Source organism: Myotis yumanensis, unplaced genomic scaffold (genome assembly GCF_028538775.1).
Source record: "Myotis yumanensis isolate MYYU_CA2020_CCGP unplaced genomic scaffold, mMyoYum1.0.hap1 SCAF_7, whole genome shotgun sequence".
In the NCBI taxonomy this organism is placed as follows: domain Eukaryota; kingdom Metazoa; phylum Chordata; class Mammalia; order Chiroptera; family Vespertilionidae; genus Myotis; species Myotis yumanensis.
Genome location: NW_027223758.1, coordinates 53,914,525 through 53,934,981, shown reverse-complemented (window position 1 = coordinate 53,934,981; position 20,457 = coordinate 53,914,525). Strand labels below are relative to the sequence as shown.

The following is a 20,457-nucleotide window of genomic DNA, read 5'->3' as shown; positions in this document are numbered from 1 at the left end:
TTATAAACTTTTAATATAAGTAATTCCTCTTCTTTAACTGTTTTGGAAGCATAAATTTTTGTGACCCACTAGATTTTGTTTCAAAAAGTAAAAATAAACAGAAAAGGACTGTTAATTACAGTTCTGTAACATTGTGTTGCATGCTTGCTTGTTTAGAAATTTAGAAGTTTCAAGGGAGTAAAAGCCAATTAACACAGGTGACTGGGTGCTACCAGCTTCCTCCATCCCACATCAGCATCTCATTGTACTTATCTATCCGGTCTTTCATCCTCAAAACAAAGTGTTACCAATATGCTCTCCTCATCCAGGAACAAAAAGTGGCTCAATGAACCTTTATGAAGAGTTTCAGGAAGATGATCCTCTGAAGGATACTCTTATCTGGGTCTCACTTTACACAAATTGTAATCAAGCAAACGAAGCTGCTCACACTTCAGTCTATTGAGCTACCTGACCGGCCATCAGTCACCAGCCCACGTGGATGCAGCTCACACAGTATTGAGCACTGTTAAACAGGGAAGGGCCTCAAGACATGGGAAGCACCTGACAGGCTTGAGCACCTATCACACTACATTCCATCCCCTAGTTACAATGCTCTCAACATGGGATGGAGATGCAAGGGGACCAGGGACTAGGCACACCACAGGGACACTGTGCACCCATCTGCCTCAGAGCTCTTTCCACAGCACCCCCACCACCCCCACTTTACAATATTAAAGAGTAAATACTGCACCTAATATTTACTGAAGCTTTGTAACCAGAAGGCTCTGATCACTGGAAGAAGGGATAATTTATCTGTACTAACACATCTGGCTCATTTAAAACTTTTCCTATTACTCCTCAAAAGTGTTACTAATAAATGCACAAGCACACCAATTCCAATTTCCACTGCAGTGAAAGAAAGGAATGTCTATGTGGCAATTCATCCCATACAAGTTTCTGTGCCTTAACTGTGTTCAACAAGAAAGTTCAAAGAATTCATTCTGACTTCAAGGCTTCAAAAAAAGGTTTAATTTTGATGGTATTAAGCAGTTTAAAAACCAGCCTTTCAGAATGATGCATCTGAATAACTGCCCTCAAAAAGGAACCCCAAGCTGGCCATAACTAAGTGGGAAAGTCAAACTCATGTGATGCAGTTGAAAGATTTGCAAAAGGTAATTATTAGCTGACAATGCTAATTATATGGGGAAAGCAAGCTACCAAATCTCATGTTAAATTTATCATATACATGTTTTAATGCAGTTTTAAAAAAGAAAGTTTGATACAATTGCTACTCTAATGTCAACAAATCAAATATAGGAAAACACACCCTGAATATATTTTAGACTTGTGACCTGGTGCACGGATTCGTGCACATTGAAAGGAAATTAATTAGAAGGTGGCCAGCAGGGTGGGACTGGGCGAGATGGGCCAGACATGCCCTGGAGCCAACCTCCTACGGTCCTTCCCTAGTGTCTGCAGAGTGAGTGGGGTCCCTCCGGCAGGTGGGGTCCTTCGGCCTGGCCTGCAGGGATTGGGCCGAAACCGGCTCTTCAACATCCCCCGAGGGGTCCCGAAGTGCGAGAGGGCACTCTGTAAAGTTGCTGTCATACAGGGTGTGGAACGCAAATGCAAGTGTGCGGTAAACCAGACTCGGGGCCCGACAGTGCCCCAGCAACAACATAACCCACGGCTGAAGATGAAATCACAAGGCCCCACGGGGAATCGGGCTCCTTCCTCTCTGGTTTTGGGGTGCGTCACCCAAGAACCGCCGCTGCCAAGTCACTGCAGCTCAGCAGCTCCTGTGTTGAGCGTCTGCCCCCTGGTGGTCAGTGCACATCATTGTGACCGGTCGGATGGTAGGAGGGACACTTAGCATATTAGCCTTTTATATATATAGACTAGAGGCCCAGTGCACGAATTTGTGCATGGGAGGAGTCCACTTGACCAGCCCCAATCAGGGTCTATTGGGCCAGGCTGGCTGGGGGGAGGGGACGCAGGAGGTTGGCTGGCTGGCCCCACTCCCTGATTGAACTCCTGGTTGAGGGGACAATTTGCATATTAGCCTTTTATGATATAGGATGTATGAAAAGACTATTAAGTTGAAACCAGATGTGTTAAGATTTGTTTCTGAGGAATTAAAAAAAATATATTGCTTAGAAAAAAGTATCTATAGAGGGTTAAAAAACATGAATTGCTCCTTAAGGAAAATAATTTAATCATTCAGTCACATGGCAGGCACTGTGTTAGAGGCTTGAGATAACATAGCAGCCAGGGCGAAATGCCAGAGTCATGGGGTCTGCTGCATGAGGTTGGCTCTTGAGCCATGTGTCACTGTGGCCACGGTCCTGGCAGCGAGCTGGGGCTCCCTTTCCCCTTTGGTCTCCCACTGCACTGGTGTCCCCCCGATGCCATAGCCCCAAGGAGATGCATCCACACAGCCTGCCAGGTGCTGCATAGTAGGTGCCCAGCGTCTTCTCTGAGGAGAAGGAACAACAGTGGGCCCTCCAGAACTCTGCTCTAGCAGCCCTTCCCAGGCGGGGCATGGTAAGAAAACCAGAGTCCACAGCTGACCTTTGCTTGGAGTTTTCCCCAGTGTAGTCTGCCTGAGCCCACACCATGCAAAGGCTGGTTTGTGATGCCTGCTGACCAGGAAGGGTCCAATGTGCATAAAGACACAACATCCACACTACACAGGCCCGCCTGCCTGCAGCTCACAATGCCTAGGAGAGTGACATCTATGCTGAGAATTTCAAAACAACAGTGCACTACCTTCCTTTTCTGTCTTCACTCACAAAACCATCACCCATCCCTGTGCCCACTTTCATTCTAGTTCCACAGAGAAGCTTTGAAACTGGTCTTTCTCTACTCTCAATCTTACAAGATACTCGGATCATGATTCTTACTCATCTATCCAAAAAGGCTTTAATCAGGTATGCTTCAGAATAATCTGTTAATAGTAAATACTCAGTTTTGTAAGCTTATAAATTAAGATTAAAATGTCATGATAAATAAGTCATCACAAGTTCCACAAATTTCTAACAATTTTTATGGCCTCGGAGTAAAGAACCAAGGGTTTCAAAAAGCAAAAACAATTATTGAAATACTTACTTGCTTCTTGAATAAATTATACTTCCCTGTTAAGAATTTCGATTATAGAGAATTTAGCTGTACTGAACAGAGCTGATGAAATGTTACCAAATAGTTCTTATTTACTAAATAAGAAATGATTAGTAAGCCCTTCTTCTCATTCAGAAATTTATGTAAACTTTTTTAGTGAAATACAAGGTACTGACTTTAAATAATAATAAATATGCTTGTGTTTCCTATGTAGAACCCCTGCTTTGTAATAAAATTCATACTTAAGAGGCCTTTAAGGACTGACTCCATTTTCTAGTTTGGATACTGGCTGCTCCCTCTGACAAGCATTATGCTCCCGATGTCAGGACTGCTTTTGCAACACTGAGCATATTTTTTCTCTTTACGGCTTTCCTGAAATAATAAGTTTACTTCCATTCACAATGCTGATTAACGCAACTCTGAACTGTGAGCAGCTGTGGCACACAGATGCGGCTATGCAAGTGCTGTGAGCTGGGTGTGTCGTCACCCAGAGCCACCCTGTCCTGTCACATGCTCCTGAGTCACCTGAGTGCAGGTCTGCTTCTCTGTCTAGTTCATCTTCTCCTGGTGAGGCTTGAAACACTAGGATTTGTTATATTAATAACAGTTACCAAAGCAAGCATTCCAAAAGCCCTTTTATCTACGTGGACTGCCTGCAATACTACATTCTACAACATACAGTGCTTTGGGGAAGTACATGATCACATTTTTAACCCAGTATGCAAATCTGGAACTATTTTATTATTCAAGAAGGCAACTATTAAAAAAATTAAGGGTGCCGTGCCTGCATGCAACCACAAGGAAAGAGAAAAATAAGTTATCCCATTGTAATATTTTAATATAAATCAACAGAACTTTAAAATATTGTCCTTTTAAAAATAAGAAGCTATTCTCCAAAACAGCCTTGATAATTTCAACTTGCAAAGTCCACCATAGTTGATTCTATTTTGCTCTATTATCTGAAACGCCTCTGCAACAATTCAGGGAGCATAGTGCTTTAATTCCCATAATGGTACACATCACCTATCTGTCTGTCAGTGAGACGTCTGAAAGCATCTTTTTATTAGGAACACAAATCAATATGCCCAAGGGATGACAATAGCCACTTGAAGCAATCTGTATTATCATTTCATCCTGACGCTCTTGCTAGGAGCAACTTATTCTTATGAATGGCGTGAAAATGGCAACCTGTCACAATTGATTTTTCTTAACCTTCTGTAAGAATTTTTTTCCTCTTAAATGTAATCAAGTGTCATCTTATTAAATATATCTCAAGCTCAGTTTTATAAAGCAGTCCATCAAGTTGCACTCCTTATAATTTAAACGTTCACCAAATATTATCATAAAAGTAACTGCTTAGTAATAAAGACTTTTGATTTGTTCAAAGTTTTAAAATAAAATCATCAAGTTTGTATGGACCCATCTCCCTGCTTTCTGTTTGTATTGGTGACAGAGGAGGGAAAACATTCTCACCCTGAAAAGGAGCTCTAAGAACTTCTTTTTACTGCAGTGTGTTCCTCCATCTAACAACACTGTAGGATTTATTCTTAATCCCCACGTCTGGATAAAACATGCTGCACTTAAAGAAGTATTCTGATAAACTTATGCAATAAGCATAAAGCTGTATGTTCTCATTATATAAAATCATCAAGTTAGACTTCAAGATCCAATTTCAAAGACCAATCCAAAAGGATAAATTCAAGTGGGACATGTGTCAGAGTCACTGAAATTGGTTATAGCTTAATGAACCTATGCATGAATTCTTTGTGCATCTTAGTTGCCATGACCTAAGGGGGCAGTGGCGTCAGAACCCCCCACACCCAATCACTGACTCAGATGGGCTGTGTAGGTTGATGTGAAGCTATGTCAGCAGCCCAGGGCCACTCACCTAGGGCATGAGATGAGGCTGTGTGGGCTAGGTCTTACAAAGTAAGATGACTAAGGCAGCACCTAGAGAAAGAATCTTCATTTCTATTTTTTTTAAATGCACACTTGGAATAAAATAATATGATATCTGTTAATTCTAGATTTTAGGTATATAAAGCATCATCCTTCTTTTAAAAGGCAGCTAGAAGAGAATGAAATGAAGACAAAAAAGAGAATTAGCCAAAATAAGGCTTGGGACATCAGTTAAGTAGAATGGTAAGTTTAAAAATGTTTTATGAAACAACCGACAATACTGGTTTAAAACCCAACATCCATCTGGGAGAAGTTTGAAAGTACAAATGCTCATCCTCAAGAAGATGCCACGCCAGTGGGGAGTTGCACACACTCATGCCCCCATGAGCAAGAAAGGCTGGTGGCATTCCCAGACAGAGACAGCATTCTTGGGGACAGCCTCGGGAGAGTGGGTGCTGGAAGTGCTATGATGTCTACTATCCTAACCATAGGGCTGTCACTGATTCCACTGATCTGCAGGGATGCATGTTACCTCTAATCCCCTGACATGCCCACCCAACCACCTGCCATTTTAGACTAGCCACTACTTTGCTTCCACTTTGGAGTTCTTGAAAATCAGCCTCAGGAAACCACACACCTGCTACCAGCTCTGCTACAAACCGAAAATCCCAGCACTAGTTGGGTCCGTAGATTGCTCAGAAATTCACAAGCCTCAACTGTGAGGCTATAGTCCTCTGTGCATCAGAAGGGGCCTCAAACCCTTACCATGTTCTGCATCAAGTTCATTACCTCAAATCCTGCGCATTAACTTTTCCCCCTTAAATCAGCACTGCTTTTACTGCAGTGTTTTTTATCCTAGGAACTTCAAGCAATTTTCCGAATTTTCATGTTCCTCTTATATGCACTAATAATGAAAATAGCAAGTAAATGAAACAGGGTGTGAGAGAGGAGGGAGGGAGGGAGGGAGGCAGGGAGGGAAGGACTGACTGATGATTGTAAATATTTTATACAAATCAAAGAAGCCATGTTTATATGGCAGCTACTCTCTATATAACAATATGTAACTTCCTTTTAAGTAACCTTATGTTTACAAATTTAAGTTACTCCTCCTGAATGCCCACAAGACTTATTTTTCTGTAGAATATTTTTAGTTCTTTAAAAACTAAGACCCTCTCTTCTTTTATTGAAAGCATTCATAGTTTTATAATATTGATTTTCTCACTGGAAACAAACAAAATCAATAAAACCCTAGCCGCACAGTTTTTTATCTCCACTGGGTCTCCAGTGCCAGGGCTACCAACCCCCCGCCCCAAGCCTGTTCAGTCTTCCCTCTGATGCCAGTGCTCTGACACCCCACACCATACACACACACACACACACACACACACACACACACACACACTCCCCTTGCCTGACACAGCTGACCTTGAAAGAGCGCTCCCACCTGTCCTTGCATCTGAATCGCACACCAATAGATCTATGGCAATGACTGTCACTTCTGCAATGTTTCCTAACTGCACATCCCATGGCCCTCTCTTCACTGACTCTGTCCCCCTCACCTCTGCAGCACCAGTGTGCTGCTAATGACTGGCCTCTGGAAATGCCCTCTTCTCCCACTGTCCTTCCTGGCTGCTCTCCTGCTCACCACCCTAACTCCTGGCATGGGGGTTTCGACGAGGTCCCTCTTTTCTTATTAGAGATTAACCATGCGCATGCAGTGGGTAGTCAGCTCTCAATCCTGCACGAGAGGTAGGGCCATACTGCCCTGAGTCCTTCAACTTACACGAGGCCACTGAATTGCTCTGGCTGAGGAAAGGGGACCTACATGGCTCCTTGGCAGAAGCTGTGAGGTCAGCATGGACTCAGCCATTTCTTCTGACCTTGTGGTCATGGAAATGTGTTTCCAGAGACACTGAGGGGCCATGATAAGCAGAGCAACTGTCAACTTTTCAGACGTGTGCAGTGAAGAGAAGAAACCTGTGTTGTAATAGCCACTGTGGTTTCAGGGCAGTCTATGTAACAGCTGGACAGAGACATGACTCTCATAAGTTGGTATTCCCACCCCAAATGATGGCTGCCAACGGGCTCCACCACAAAATCTCATCTGACCACATTGGTTAAGGTCCCCACCTACACTCCATGTACATAGCTCTCAGAATTGAGGTTAGGAACAGTTTTGCTTCCATGAAGAAGTCCAGTGAAACCTGGGTAAATGATTCGATTTCCCTATTAAATGTTTACTTTTTGTTCCTACTAGCACTCTTTGAAGTCCAAAAGTTTGTTGGTTACTAAGCTATGTCAGAATAGTGAGCTGCAGACTTCAGACGATAATGTCATACGAACAGTGAATAATAATCTGTCTTCCCTTCTCTACTTAGGGACTCACATATCACACACTCGTTTCACCCAGCATATGTCAATACTTCCCTGGATAAATTACATCTGTTACTTTCTGTCCATTGTAGCCTGTAACCTTTTCCTGAAATTTTCCTTTTAAATCTGACATTTAACACTTAGAAAGATTTAATGGCATATGCAAATTTAGAGACTTTATTTCTCTCCTAAGATTATTCCTTAATTTACACAAATGCTTCCATATGTAGTTGGAGCTCTGTGCATAGTGCCTTCAAGGAGAAACGAACATGGGCTGACAAGCCCCAGCCTCCTGCTCTACGATCTCCCTGCTCTGCGACCAGAGGACAGCCCTTGGCTGAGGGTGTGGTGCAGACTAGTGACCTAATGCAAAGAAGTGCTCAGCACCGTGCGTGCATGTGCACATGTGTGCCCATGTTTGTGAGTGTGTGTGCATGTATGGGCAGCACTCTGCCTTGCCTTAGCTGTCACTGCCCCCACGACTTCCATTGGGGAGGGCACGGAACATGGATTGAGCACCAGGAAGGGACCAGGCACTGGAAGAGCACATTTGCTTTATGTGTCAGGCTGTCAAGTGGCAAAGTGACGCTTTAAATCCAACGTGGAAAACTCCAAACTTGCCTTCCTATTATAAGGTACATCCTGCTAACACCAGGGAAATCTAGAAAGCTATTTTTTAAAATGGTGTGGGAGAGGGAAGACAGGGTGAAAGAGTGAGTGCAGAGGGTCAGCGGACAGGCTTTCCAGGGTCAGGTCAGTGGAGGGATGTGTGGAACCCAGAACTGCGCACAACCTCTTAGTAAGGACTTCTTGACTGACATTGAGGGTTGGGTTCAAAATCTATGGCATTCGTCAACACTTCACAGAAAGATAATAATGATAGGTAACATTTATTGAGTAGTAAGACACAGAATTAAGCCACATGTCCGGAGTCAAAGAGCTGGTTAGTGGCAATGCCCAGACTATAAGCCAGGAAGTCAATTGCCAGGGTTCGAGTTCTTACCTGAGGTCATAAACTTAAGAAAGGTCACCTAGATAACTTCGGATGATTTACCATGCACACCCATTGAATGGATAAATAACAATTTTAGGAATATAATTAGTTTAGAAATAGAATCAAGCAGTCTTTAAAACTAAAATCTAGTTTTTAATATACCTCTTCTAAAATGGAAATAATTTACATAAAACTAGTTTTAAAATACAACACTATGAAATTAAGTACTCTAAAAATAATGCAGATTCCTTTATTTTAAAACGAATCATTAACATAAAAATAAAGAGTGCCAATTGTAAAGTAAATAGATTGAGGAGACATTAAGAGACCCACAATTAACTGTCAAATTATGGGTAAATTATATATCCAGTAATGAAAATTTAAGAGACATATAAAACTGATTAACCAAGAAAAGATACTTTGGGAAATTCTTCTGTATGCACATGTTGTTACATAAATACAGAGAATTCTTATCCCAAATCACCAATCTTTTGGAAAGTCACTTTATGTTAAGTATTAAGCTAAAATGAATGGGCTATTCAGAACTACATGTACTTTCTTGCTGAAAGGAAAAAGCAAGTTCATTAAAGCAGTTGCTCCTTAATCTAGCCTACCTTATTTTTTGGATTGGATGTGTTCATTACACTTCGAGTCTCTTTTCCAGTATAAATGACAACACCTATTACAGTACCTGCAAAAACACGAAAGTGGTCCTTACAGAGATACTTTAAATGGTAAGCACAGAGATAATACTTTCTAATTAAATAATTTGATTGGAAATATTATTACACCATTTAATTTTATATAAATGTATCCAACAGCACATTTGATTGGATTTGTTCAAGAAAACCTAATCTTAACTTTTAAAATAAACTTTGAAAGACTAAAATGATTTCTTAGGCAACACAAATTTACCTGCAGATTACATTAGAATATGTACTAATATTCTTTGAAAACAGAGTGACATTGTTCATTCATTATTGTCTACTAAGATGGTAACTCTAACACTGAAGTTAAATGAAGAGAGGCCACGTTCTTAACTGGTCAAAGTCATCATGTGACCTTTTAAACCACGATGGTACCAACTGAACCAGTTTCTGTGAACAAGAGTCTAGGAGTATATTTCACTGTAGAGATTAAAGCCCTAATGTAAGAGCCTCTGCCGATATTTTGGCACATATACAATTAAAACAATAAGAGAAATATTATAAAAATATTTGATATTCAATTTAGATCTGATTAGTTTCTTTTATTCATCTCCTGAAAGTTTGGTTTTCTAATTGTGTCAAGAAAAAAATGATAATTTTGTGGTCCATCAAACTTAAGACAAAAGAAATCATAAAGTACCCCAGAACAACCTATAGATTGCAGAAGAGGTACAGAGGCAGGCATCCCTGAAATGTCAAGTTGAAACCATGGATGTCTGTTTCTAGAACTTCAGCTGTGCATAATTTAAAATCCTAACTGAAAAATTTGAAGGTAAGAAATATGATTAAAGTAAGAAAGACAGTCAACAACCATTGTAGAATTAACTATGATAATTAAGCCCTGATGTCACATTAAGTTAAGGTGTGGTATTTAGTGAGTCATTAGGCAGGACCCTCTGAGTAAGTGCGATCATAGGATTTCCTGGACATAAAGCACAATGACAGCTCATGTTCCACAAGTCACAGGACAAACTGCCTCCTCCACAGGACGTTCAGGAAGAGAGCACTAGAGTACTACTAAGCAGTGAAATCTGTAGAGGGGACACATATTTTTTTGTTTTAGAATAAACACCCTCCACACACACCTTTTAAAACTGTGTGTCACTGGAGAAGCTGTGTTCTTGAAAGCGAAGTGAACTCTAAACTGTACAAATGCTATCTTTATATATTATCCTATCCTATATAATAAAAGCCTAGGTGGTGTCATGCCCTCGCGCCACACCCTGGTGGTGTCATGGCCGCCACAAGATGGCTGGCAGGGAGGGGCAGTTGGGGGCAAACAGGCTAGCAGGGGAGGGCAGTTGGGGGCGTTTAGGCCAGCAGGGGAGGGCAGCTTGGGGTAAACAGGCCAGCAGGGGAGGGTAGTTGGGGTCAACCGGGCCTACAGGGGAGGGCAGTTGGGGGCAATCGGGCTGGCAGGGGAGTAGTTAGGAGGTGATCAGGCTGGCAGGCAGAAGCGGTTAGGGGGCAATCACGTAGGCAGGCAGGTGAGTGGTTGGGAGCCAGCAGTCCCGGATTGTGAGAGGGATGTCCGACTGCTGGTTTAGGCCCAATCCCTGCGGGCAGTCGGACATCCCCCGAGGGGTCCCAGATTTGAAGAGGGTACAGGCTGGGCTGAGGGACACCCCCCCTCAGGCCCACGAATTTCATGTACTGGGCCTCTAGTTATTAAATAAACTTCCTAGACATTCTGTCTGTTAACATATATATAGAAAAATATTAAATTCACAATGATATAATACTTTAAAACTTTCCTAATTTGCCAATTAAGTTGAACTTAATCAAAATATAAAAGTGTCACTAATGTAAAATAAGCATAAAAATAGAACAAGGAAAATTGCAAAATTAATTTATTTCTAATTAATTTATAACAAATAAATCTCAGAAAAGGCTTGAAAGTTAATCAAGCTAGAAACTACTGTCCTAATGTGCAGGTAGGTGACTAGTGATGTTGACTCCAGGCTGGCATTACACTTTAAAGTGTCCCAGATGAAGTCTGTGAAATGACAAGACCAACAGGAAACACTGCATTCAGACAGATAAAGACTAAAATCAGTATTTGCATGTTAAATATAACATACACAAGAATTTGACAGAATTCCTCGTGCAATTTTATGTACTTAATCTATTCAAGTTTGTTAAAGACTCATGTATTATTTCATTTAATTCTTACTAAAAATGAGTACTTGCTGGAGTCAGAATAATGCATTTTTTTCTGAGTCTCTCATGCATTTTAATTACTAAAATTACTGGTCAGAACAGCATGTTTGAAATATCCTCCATTCTCTTTGACAAAAGGTATATATTTATAGGCTAAAAGAATGAGTAAACCTGTACACATGGCCAATCAAAGAAACGTAGGGAAGGGGTTACCTGTTAATTTAAAAATGAGACGTGAGGGGGAAACAAGATATAACACATTTGTCAGACTTAAGGAAAGATTGCATATGTGAAAGACAAGATGTAGGGGAAGAACAAAAGACACAGACTGAGAGAAAGATCAAGCAACCAAAGTCCTTCTTGATCCCAATCACATACCCAGAACCTGCTACACACAGTAAGAAACTGGGGCCCCTATTGCAGCCTTAAGGATTGGCTACAATTTATAGATGCTTTCCTGGAGTCAGTCTCAACAAAACCTCACATACAAGCTGCTTGAGCATCCCTGTGTAAGGGGTGGGGGTTGGGGGGTGGGGGGGAGAAGCACCAAGCAGTGGAGACACAGTGGTGACAGTGAACCAGTGACCACTACACACCTGCCAGATATACCCACATGCTCCAATGAAACTAATAAATCAGCCTGAGAAAAGCCACACAAAGACATGATGCAGGGACACAGAGTGTCAGATGGGACCTGCACCAGATTGGGGCTCCGGCAACCGTGCACATCTGGGGAAGACATCAGAGCAACAGAAAGTGTGCAGAATTTCTCCACCTACCTCACATCCTCTACACTTGCCCATGAGACAGAAGGTTTGAGAAGCTGCAACTCCCATCCCTGTTGTGGATGACGTACCCCATGCTGCAGTGGGTTCTTTGCTGTCCCCACGTCCCGTGTATGCTCAGCCAGAAGCTGGTTTGTCCCCGTCCCAGAGCTCGGGGCTGTCCCTCTGGGGCTGTCCTCATGGAGCAGCTTTTCCAGCTACCCTAACCCTAGACAGAGTAACCTACTTCTAGAGCAGGGGCCCCACCAACAATGAATGATAAAGGGTCAGTTTTTATTTTTAAATTATTAATATGTTGTGAGGACTAGTTCTGTAAAATACCACAACAATAAAGTAACAAAAGAAACAATATAAAAACAAGAAAATATATGCCCCAATTTTTCTAACATTAAATTACTTCATGAGTTGCTATAAAAATTTCCAAATGTTTCATCTCATTTTCTGCATTTATCACAATCACTGTCAGCCCTGGCCCTGGGCTTGTCTAAGATGCAGACTCTTAGGCTTGTCTGACACTCACTGAACTGGAGTGTATGTTTAGTAAAGTTTCCATGTTATGCCAGGCATTTTGAGAAACACTTGTTTGGAGTCACTCAAAAACACAAAGCATCACCTATTATGTGAGAATTAACAATAAAAATAGAGCTTATTTCTTACCTGATGCAACAACCGTGCTTGCCCACAATGTATTTTCTATGCTGAGACTCTCATGAATGGGTGGATCACTGTCTTCCTGTTCAGGAAAAGAAAAGGAAAACAATACTAAGTTACCAATATTTGTATTACTCACACTTCAGCTATCTATAGCATTAAAAAGAAGTCCACAGCTGGATCCAGTTGACCAGCAGTGAAAGGGCAATGCAAAATAAGATGGAAAAAAAGAATTGAGACAGAGAATTCTGAGATGGAAGAGCAGGAAGAACCAGGAATTTCTCCCCATCTGAACAACAACTACAGGGCAGAATCTGCCTGATACAACTCTTTTAAATAAAAGTTTGTTATATTTAACTTACATACACAATGAGTGTATTTGATTTAACAGAAGACTTAACTCACCCTGGTAAATGTGCCTTCAAAGCTGTGAATATCCAGCTGTGGCTTCTGAGCATGGACATAAGCACTGATGGAAAACAGGTCCTGGAATACAGAGTACCTAAATTAGTAACATTAAAATTAAACAAAGTTTCTTTAAAATTTTCAGTTACCAATTAATATTTTTCTATATTATTTACCAAAAGTGATGGTTGATTTTCTTATATTTTGTGTGCCAACATTATGAATTAGGATAGAAGATAACTAAAAGAAACCATTTCTAAGCTCAAGGGAGGTGGGGCAGTTCTCTTGATTCTAACAGAGCACTGCTACCTGATGACAGGTGTGTTTCCAAAGCACTTGTGAGATGCTGATAAGGTACAGAAAGTTTGGTTAATTTTATTAAAACAACAGGAGCTATATTACCGTTAGCAATCTATCTAAAATAAATTTCAGTTTTTTAATGACGCACAATGATTTTTACTGGATCACCAGGAATATACAACATGGAAAGATCCTCATCTGTCTGGACTTGGACAAATCCACACCCCACATCGATTCTGACCGCCTGTAAGGCAAAGCTCCAAGCATGCAGATGTGAAGCACACCTGAATTCAGACAGGGGCAGGCAAATGAGTGTGTGTGGAAAGTGACCAAATAAGTCTGTGATGACCCAAACACGCTGGTGCATTTTTCAAATTGATCATGTGGACCCCAACAATAATGCGTAAATTACATCCACTAATGGAGATTACTTGTACTTGCGCTTTTCTTAAGGTAAAGTTTCAACAGTCTTTTAATTATTGATATTTTAGTGTTGTTTTTTTAATATTTCTAATTGGCTTCAGAAAGCTGGACAAATTCAATACAGAAATTTAAAATATTGGTCTTTTACTGAAGGGCTGAATTTGACTGGGATGTTGACATTGGTCCATAAACGTGAAGAGTAAGGAGTTCAAGCCTGTCCTTGTCTCGTGCTCCTGTTGGCACTGCTGCCTATAGGCTGCACAGGGCAGTGGTAGTGCCCTGGCCTCGGCCTGCTCCTGTCTGCAGGTCCTGTGTCCTCTCATGAGGACCAGGATTCCTTTTCCATTTTATTAGTACTGTGAGAGTTATCAGCAGATGTCAGGTAACCTGAAGATAACTGAAAAAGCTCAGGAGAATAAAAAAGAGACTTAAGCCCTGACCGGTTTGGCTCAGCGGATGGAGCGTCGGCCTGCGGGCTGAGGGGTCCCAGGTTCAATTCCGGTCAGGGCCGTGTGCCTTGGTTGCGGGCACATCCCCGGGTGTGTGTGTGTGTGGGTGTGCAGGAGGCAGCTGATCGATGTTTCTCTCTCATCGATGTTTCTAGCTCTCTGTCCCTCTCCCTTCCTCTCTGTAAAAAAATCAATAAAATATATTTTTTAAAAAAAGAGACTTAAATTATAGGAAAATTCTGTAATAGGACTACAGGTTTGACAGAACAATCTAGAGACTATTAAAAAGATTAATGAAGAGAAAACTAACGACTCAAGCTGCACACCACGTCAAAGGTGCTTGGGGGACAGACAACTCTGCAGCTCTCCAGCTCTGAACTCTGGTTCCTGAACGGGGCGGCGGGGGGGGGGGGGTTAACATTCTGGTCTGCCCTGAGTTGCACCAGTGCCATGCCCTCAACACTCCAGTGTGCTGGACATAGACTGTGCTCCCGTCTAGACAGCTCTGGGACTTTCCTTGGTGTGGGGCTGATGCCATATCTGAGCCAGAGCTCTCAGGGCACAGCCTGGAAGTCTCATCACTTGGAACCCTGGACTCACAGAGCCTAGATGCCCATACTGAACTCTCATTGTCTGCCAGGAGTGTTTTGACCATGACCCGAGCAATGCCAAACTGAGTGCAGGAATGGCCTTATGGGGACACCTGGGACTGGTACAGAATTTGAATGCCTGGGAGGGACATAAACCATGAAAACTGGATGCTGGCTGGGCCCTCTGAGCTGACCACAATCAAGGGGCCATCTGAAATTGAGCCACTTTTGCCTCAACATGTGACTCCTGCTCACAGCTACAAGTGGGAGGCCCATCTTCCAAGGTGTCACTGCTGTCACCTCTACGCTGGCACTCCAGATCAATTGCAGTTCGAAGCAGTTGATCATGAGCCTAACCTGCTTCCCTCACTTTCCTTCTGTTCAAAGGCCTTAGTAAGGCAGCTTTATTACTGAGTGCCACTGTCCCAGAGAGGGAATGATCTGTTCTGGGCCACTCCCAAGGTAAATGGAGGGGATGACTGAAAAGACATGGAGTTAGGATTGCTGCCTGACACCCAATGACGCTGCCAGAGAATACTGGACAGGGCACAGGAAGGAGGCAAGGTCATCCCTAGTCCGGCAGAACTGTCTGCATGCTCTCCACTCCTGCTGCCTGAGGGAGCTTCTCCCGGGTTTAGAGATCAAAACTCAAAGGGACAGCTGGGTTTTCTCAGGTGGACTTTTGAGTAAATGGGTGCCATTTCAACTGGCTGCATCCAGGACCCATACAGGACACACCTGAGACTAATAGGGCAGGCTGGTCCCACCCAGCTGGGTGAGGTCTTAGAATCCTATATAATAAAAGCCTAGTATGCAAATTAACCGAATGGCAGAATGACTGGTCGCTATGATGTGCACTGACCACCAGGGGGCAGACGCTCAATATAGGAGCTGCCCCCAGCCCGCAGGCCCCAGGCTGGCCAAGGCAGGTGCTAGCGGCCCGCCCCGCCATCACCCCGCCGGTTGCCCCACAGATCAGCCCTGATTGCCAGCCAGGCCTAGGGACCCTACTTGTGCACAAATTTCGTGCAACAGGCCTCTAGTAACAATATAAATTCCCTGTAAAGATGCCTCGGCCAGCGTCTGAAAATGTGGATTTCAAGAGGGTTCCCAGCATTCCCAGAGAAGAAAGGCTCACTGGGCCTAAACTGTTTATTCGAGCAACATGTTTATGCCGAACACCTGCTTTTCTTCTGGGCAAGCCGAGGTGCCAAGGGACACCCTTCCCCTCGCAGGCAGCACTTCATATGCATCCTCACCACCTGCTGCTGACAGGACTCAACGTGTCCAGTGTGAGTCCACTGGGAACAGCGATCAAAACCACACTCCGGCCTCTGTTCTGGGAGCTGCAGAACAATTCTTCTCCAGCCCCACGCTGTGTTCTTATTTTCACGATCATGTCCTCCAATGAGGTCTCACCTCCACTTGATCCTTCTTCGTGGCTTCTTTCAGACTGCAGTGTCCTCTGAGATTTCTCAGAACACACCAGAGATTTGCATAATGCTCTTCTACTCCTGGAATGGTTTTGCAATGCACATGGCCTTTCCATTCCTGCTACTTCTAAACATGTATTCAGGGTCCCTTTGGTCAGGGAGGCAGAACATGCAGGGCTCCCTGCTGTGTACACAGCCTCCCATCAGGGCTGCTCTGGGAGCAGGAGCCTGGCTGCTGGCTGTATGTCATCACTTGCAGAAAACAGACAATGGCCTAAAAATGATATGGCCTCCTCCACTTCCAGGAGTCATGTACTATTTTGCTGTTTACATTTCATTTCTTCCTTTAATCTAGGTGAGAGAGGGATATACACATTTTCAAGTTGCTTAGAGTTCCTGAGAACAACTGTGAAGTAACAGATTATAGTACAGATGATAATCATGACAAGATTCTAATGGGGGCGTCTGTTCTGAGGACCCTAATGACTGGAGTCTCAATGCCTCACCCAGTGAGAAGTGTGATGGCAAACGAGGGACAGTGAGATGAAGATCACTGTCCACCACTCTGCCATGGCCTTTAAAGGCAGAACTTCAAGCTTCAAATAGGCGCATGGCCCCTATGAACAACACACACAGCTAGCTCTCACCAGGTGGCTCATTCTAGTGGTGAGATGTGATGAGAAGTGCCGAGTGCCTGGGATGAGAGTGCTCTCCCACGCACTTCCCCTCCTGCTGGCTGAGCTGGCTGGGAGCAGACATTTGGGACAGTGCAAGTCACAAGTGGAGGATGACAGAGCTGTCTTCTCAGCCTGGGACCACTGACCTTTGGGATGTTGGTGAAGGAGAAAAACTTCTCTCTTAATTTGAGGTGGATCAATACAGGAAACAGAAACCACTCCTCAGAGCAGAACGGGATTGAATACATAAAATCAGAGGAGGGAAGAGAACCAATACTAACCTCCAAAAATTACTCACAGAATGTTACCAAAATGATTCTCCATGGAAAACACTGTTGCCACTATCAAGTTCAATACACAGCAACCCTGCCGCAGAGAACCGCCAACGCCAACGGGCAGAAAGCTAACGCATCCCTGTCCCTGACTTACACACTCTCTGGGAAAGCTCCTCACACACCTTCCAGGAGGCCTTGGAGCAGAGATGCTACACCAGCTGAAGGGGGAGTACAGCAGCTCAACACCGTGGGTCTGTGACTGCAGCAGAGACTATATATTAACTAATAAAAATTTATTTTCAAGTTAATTAAGTCAAGCTAGTTTACACAAGAAGAAATACATTGTATAGTAATTTTAGACTTATGAAAACATGACTAGAATGTTTAACAAGCAGCCAATGATTCCTAGGGTAAGGCCAGTTTGAGAATCATTCATCAGTTAAGTATTATACCGTCATAGTAATTTTCAAAAAATAAAACGTTCATATAACAGATTACCTTTGGAGACATGGAAATAAAGAACAAGCTAGCAACCATCCTCACTTCAACATGTGCATGAACATTTAGGGGAATGCATTTCATCTAGTATAGTAGACATCAAATGACTGAATGATGGCACAATAATGAGAATGCCATTCGAAGCTTTTCATGATAATTTAAAAACCATTCTGAAGTTTTCAATCATGTAGGAAAGCCTCTGCTATTAGGTCAAGGGCAACATTTGTTCGCATTACTTAAAGGTCATTAAAATACATCCTTAATCATAACATGTGGTTCATTACAAATAAAATTGCCTTTCGTTCAATAAAACTCATTAAATGTAAATGGTATTGTTTACTGCTATATGGATCCTTTAAAATAAATCAGCAAGTCATGATTTATTGAAAATTACTATGACCTCATTGTTGTTAATAAATTTGCCTGATCACAAAAGCTAGAAACATATTTTCCGAATGTCTAGGGTGCCTGGAATGCGTACCTCCTAGACAGGCGCCTGTGCAGTACCAAGACACAGAGCCAGCACTGCAGGATCTGCAGCACAGTTATATTAAAGGGCTTGTCGAAATTTTAATTCTCTGATCACATTAGGTGCTCTGGGAATGCAACCAAATTAGAGAGGTTATTCTTGATGGTGTTCTCAGTTCATTAAGAAAAGCTCTAAGATCTGTAGGTTCACTTATTCCTTGTGTCACGATGGACACAATGCTCAACTGATGATGTGTCAAATAGCGAAGAACACCAAATATTCCCGAAATCCATTACATTAGAAACAGAAAAGTCAAAATGAGTGACAGTTATGGGCAGCATAAGCTATTAAATGAAAGACCAAATTGCCTTGTCTGTATCCATAATCAAATTACAGCTTTCTTTTCTATGAAGAAAGTTTCTATACATAATCTGCCCAATTATATAAAGCTATACATTTAATCTGATTGATGAGTCAGAAATTCCATTAATTTTTTTTAATATACTGCTTTTTGGTTTTGCAGTAATATCAAAATTTAAAACTTTTTCATTTACTACACAGTTGTTCAATTCAAATGCTCAATGCCAGTCCCTATCAAAATATATCAACCTTAAAAATTTTTAATTAGCATATGACTTACAAACTATAACTTTGTAAATATTTTGAAATTTATATGGCTTTTGTCAGTAACAAAAAATGAAAAAATCTTCATAATACTGAATCTGATAAAATGTCAGTTCCTGTCATCATGAGAATACTAAAAAATACAGATAATTACAGTGTAAGTTCAACTACTTTCTTAAGATATAATTTACATGCAATAAATTGCGCATGTTTGAAGTATACAACTTCATGCATTTTAACACATATATATGCCTATGACATCGTCACCATCAAGCTATGGGTCATTTCTATCCCCCTGGTCAGGCCTCCCTGCCCTGCTCCCAGCTTTCATCACCCAAGTTATGGGACATTTCTATCTCCCTTCATCAGGCTTCCCTACCCTGCTCCCAATCTCCATCACCCAAGCTGTGGGACATTTCTATCTCTCCTCTGCAGGCCTCCCTGCCCTGCTCTCAGCCCCCATCACCCAAAATGTGGGACATTTCTATCTCCCCTCTGCAGGCCTCCCTGCCCGCTCTCAGCCTCCATCACCACTGCCCCACTTCCCTAGAATTCTTAATAATGCAAGCACACCCTACATGCTTTTGTTTGCTTGGCTTATGTTTGGCTTTCTTTAAAACAAAGTTTTTTCTAATACAGTGTTTTTAACCCTGCACTTTATCTTCTATCACTCTTAAATCTACTATAAATGATTATTTAATGCAACTCTTTCCAAGTATCCACTCTAGTGACTCTAGAAATCCTGGAAGTGGGGCTGCCATCCAAGAATGACAGACAACTGAAATCCTTCCAGTCATTTAGGATTCATGATCTTTCCTTCCCCTTTAACCCTGGAGAGATTACTTGAGGATGCGTGCTAGAAAAAAGAAGAAAGGACACAAAGAGTAAATACTCTGCAACCGAGCAAAATAGCACCACCCCAACAACTGGCTCAATGCTATAGAAAATCAGCAGGCTGCAAGAACGTCTAATGACAAGAATCAATTCATTTTAGCAAATAGTACGAGAACTCAGCTGGATGCTTAAGTAGTAAGGTGATGGCACATGGGAAAATTTTTTAAGCACACATGGAACACTGGCCCAGAGACCATCTGTGGGGCAAAATCACAAGTCAATACAGATAAAAGGACTGAGATAGAACTGAATACATTCTGTTAACACAACAGAATTAAATAACAAATAAATGATCAGACATTAAGAAAATCCCCAAATATTTGGAAAATAAACAATATCCTTTCAAGTAAATGAGGGGTGAAAGAAGAAATCATAAAGAAATTAGAAACATTTTAAACTAAATGATAATGAGAGTGCAGCCTATAAAAATCTGTGTGACACAGGCTAGGTAATACTTAGGAGATCTATAGCTCTAAACGTTTCTGCCAGAAAAGACTAAGGTACAAAATCAAGAGTCTAAACTTCTTTAAAAAGTTAAGCAAGAAAATTAAACACAAACTAAGTAGGATGAAGAAAATGAAGATAACAGAAATCAGTAACACTGAAAATAAACAGACAATAATCAATCAAACCAAAAGCAAGTTCTTTGAAATGATCACTAAAATTGATGAACCTCTGGCTAGACTGACCAAGAAAAAAGAGATGTATATTACCAATATTGAGAATGAAAGAGGTCTTAAGATCAACAACTACTA

At 42.0% G+C, this 20,457-nt stretch overlaps 1 protein-coding gene across 4 annotated transcripts in view; it reads right to left on the bottom strand.

Annotated features, from left to right (window-relative positions):
• Positions 1-20,457, bottom strand: part of ATP9B (ATPase phospholipid transporting 9B (putative)) — a 148,924-nt gene that overhangs the window by 69,203 nt on the left and 59,264 nt on the right. For all 4 annotated transcript variants that reach the window (XM_070420485.1, XM_070420486.1, XM_070420487.1 and 1 more), the window contains 3 exons: positions 13,071-13,151; positions 12,672-12,747; positions 8,977-9,053 (listed from right to left, as the gene is read on the bottom strand). In XM_070420485.1, the coding sequence (XP_070276586.1) occupies positions 8,977-9,053; positions 12,672-12,747; positions 13,071-13,151 (234 nt within the window). The remainder of the gene's footprint in view (positions 1-8,976; positions 9,054-12,671; positions 12,748-13,070; positions 13,152-20,457) is intronic.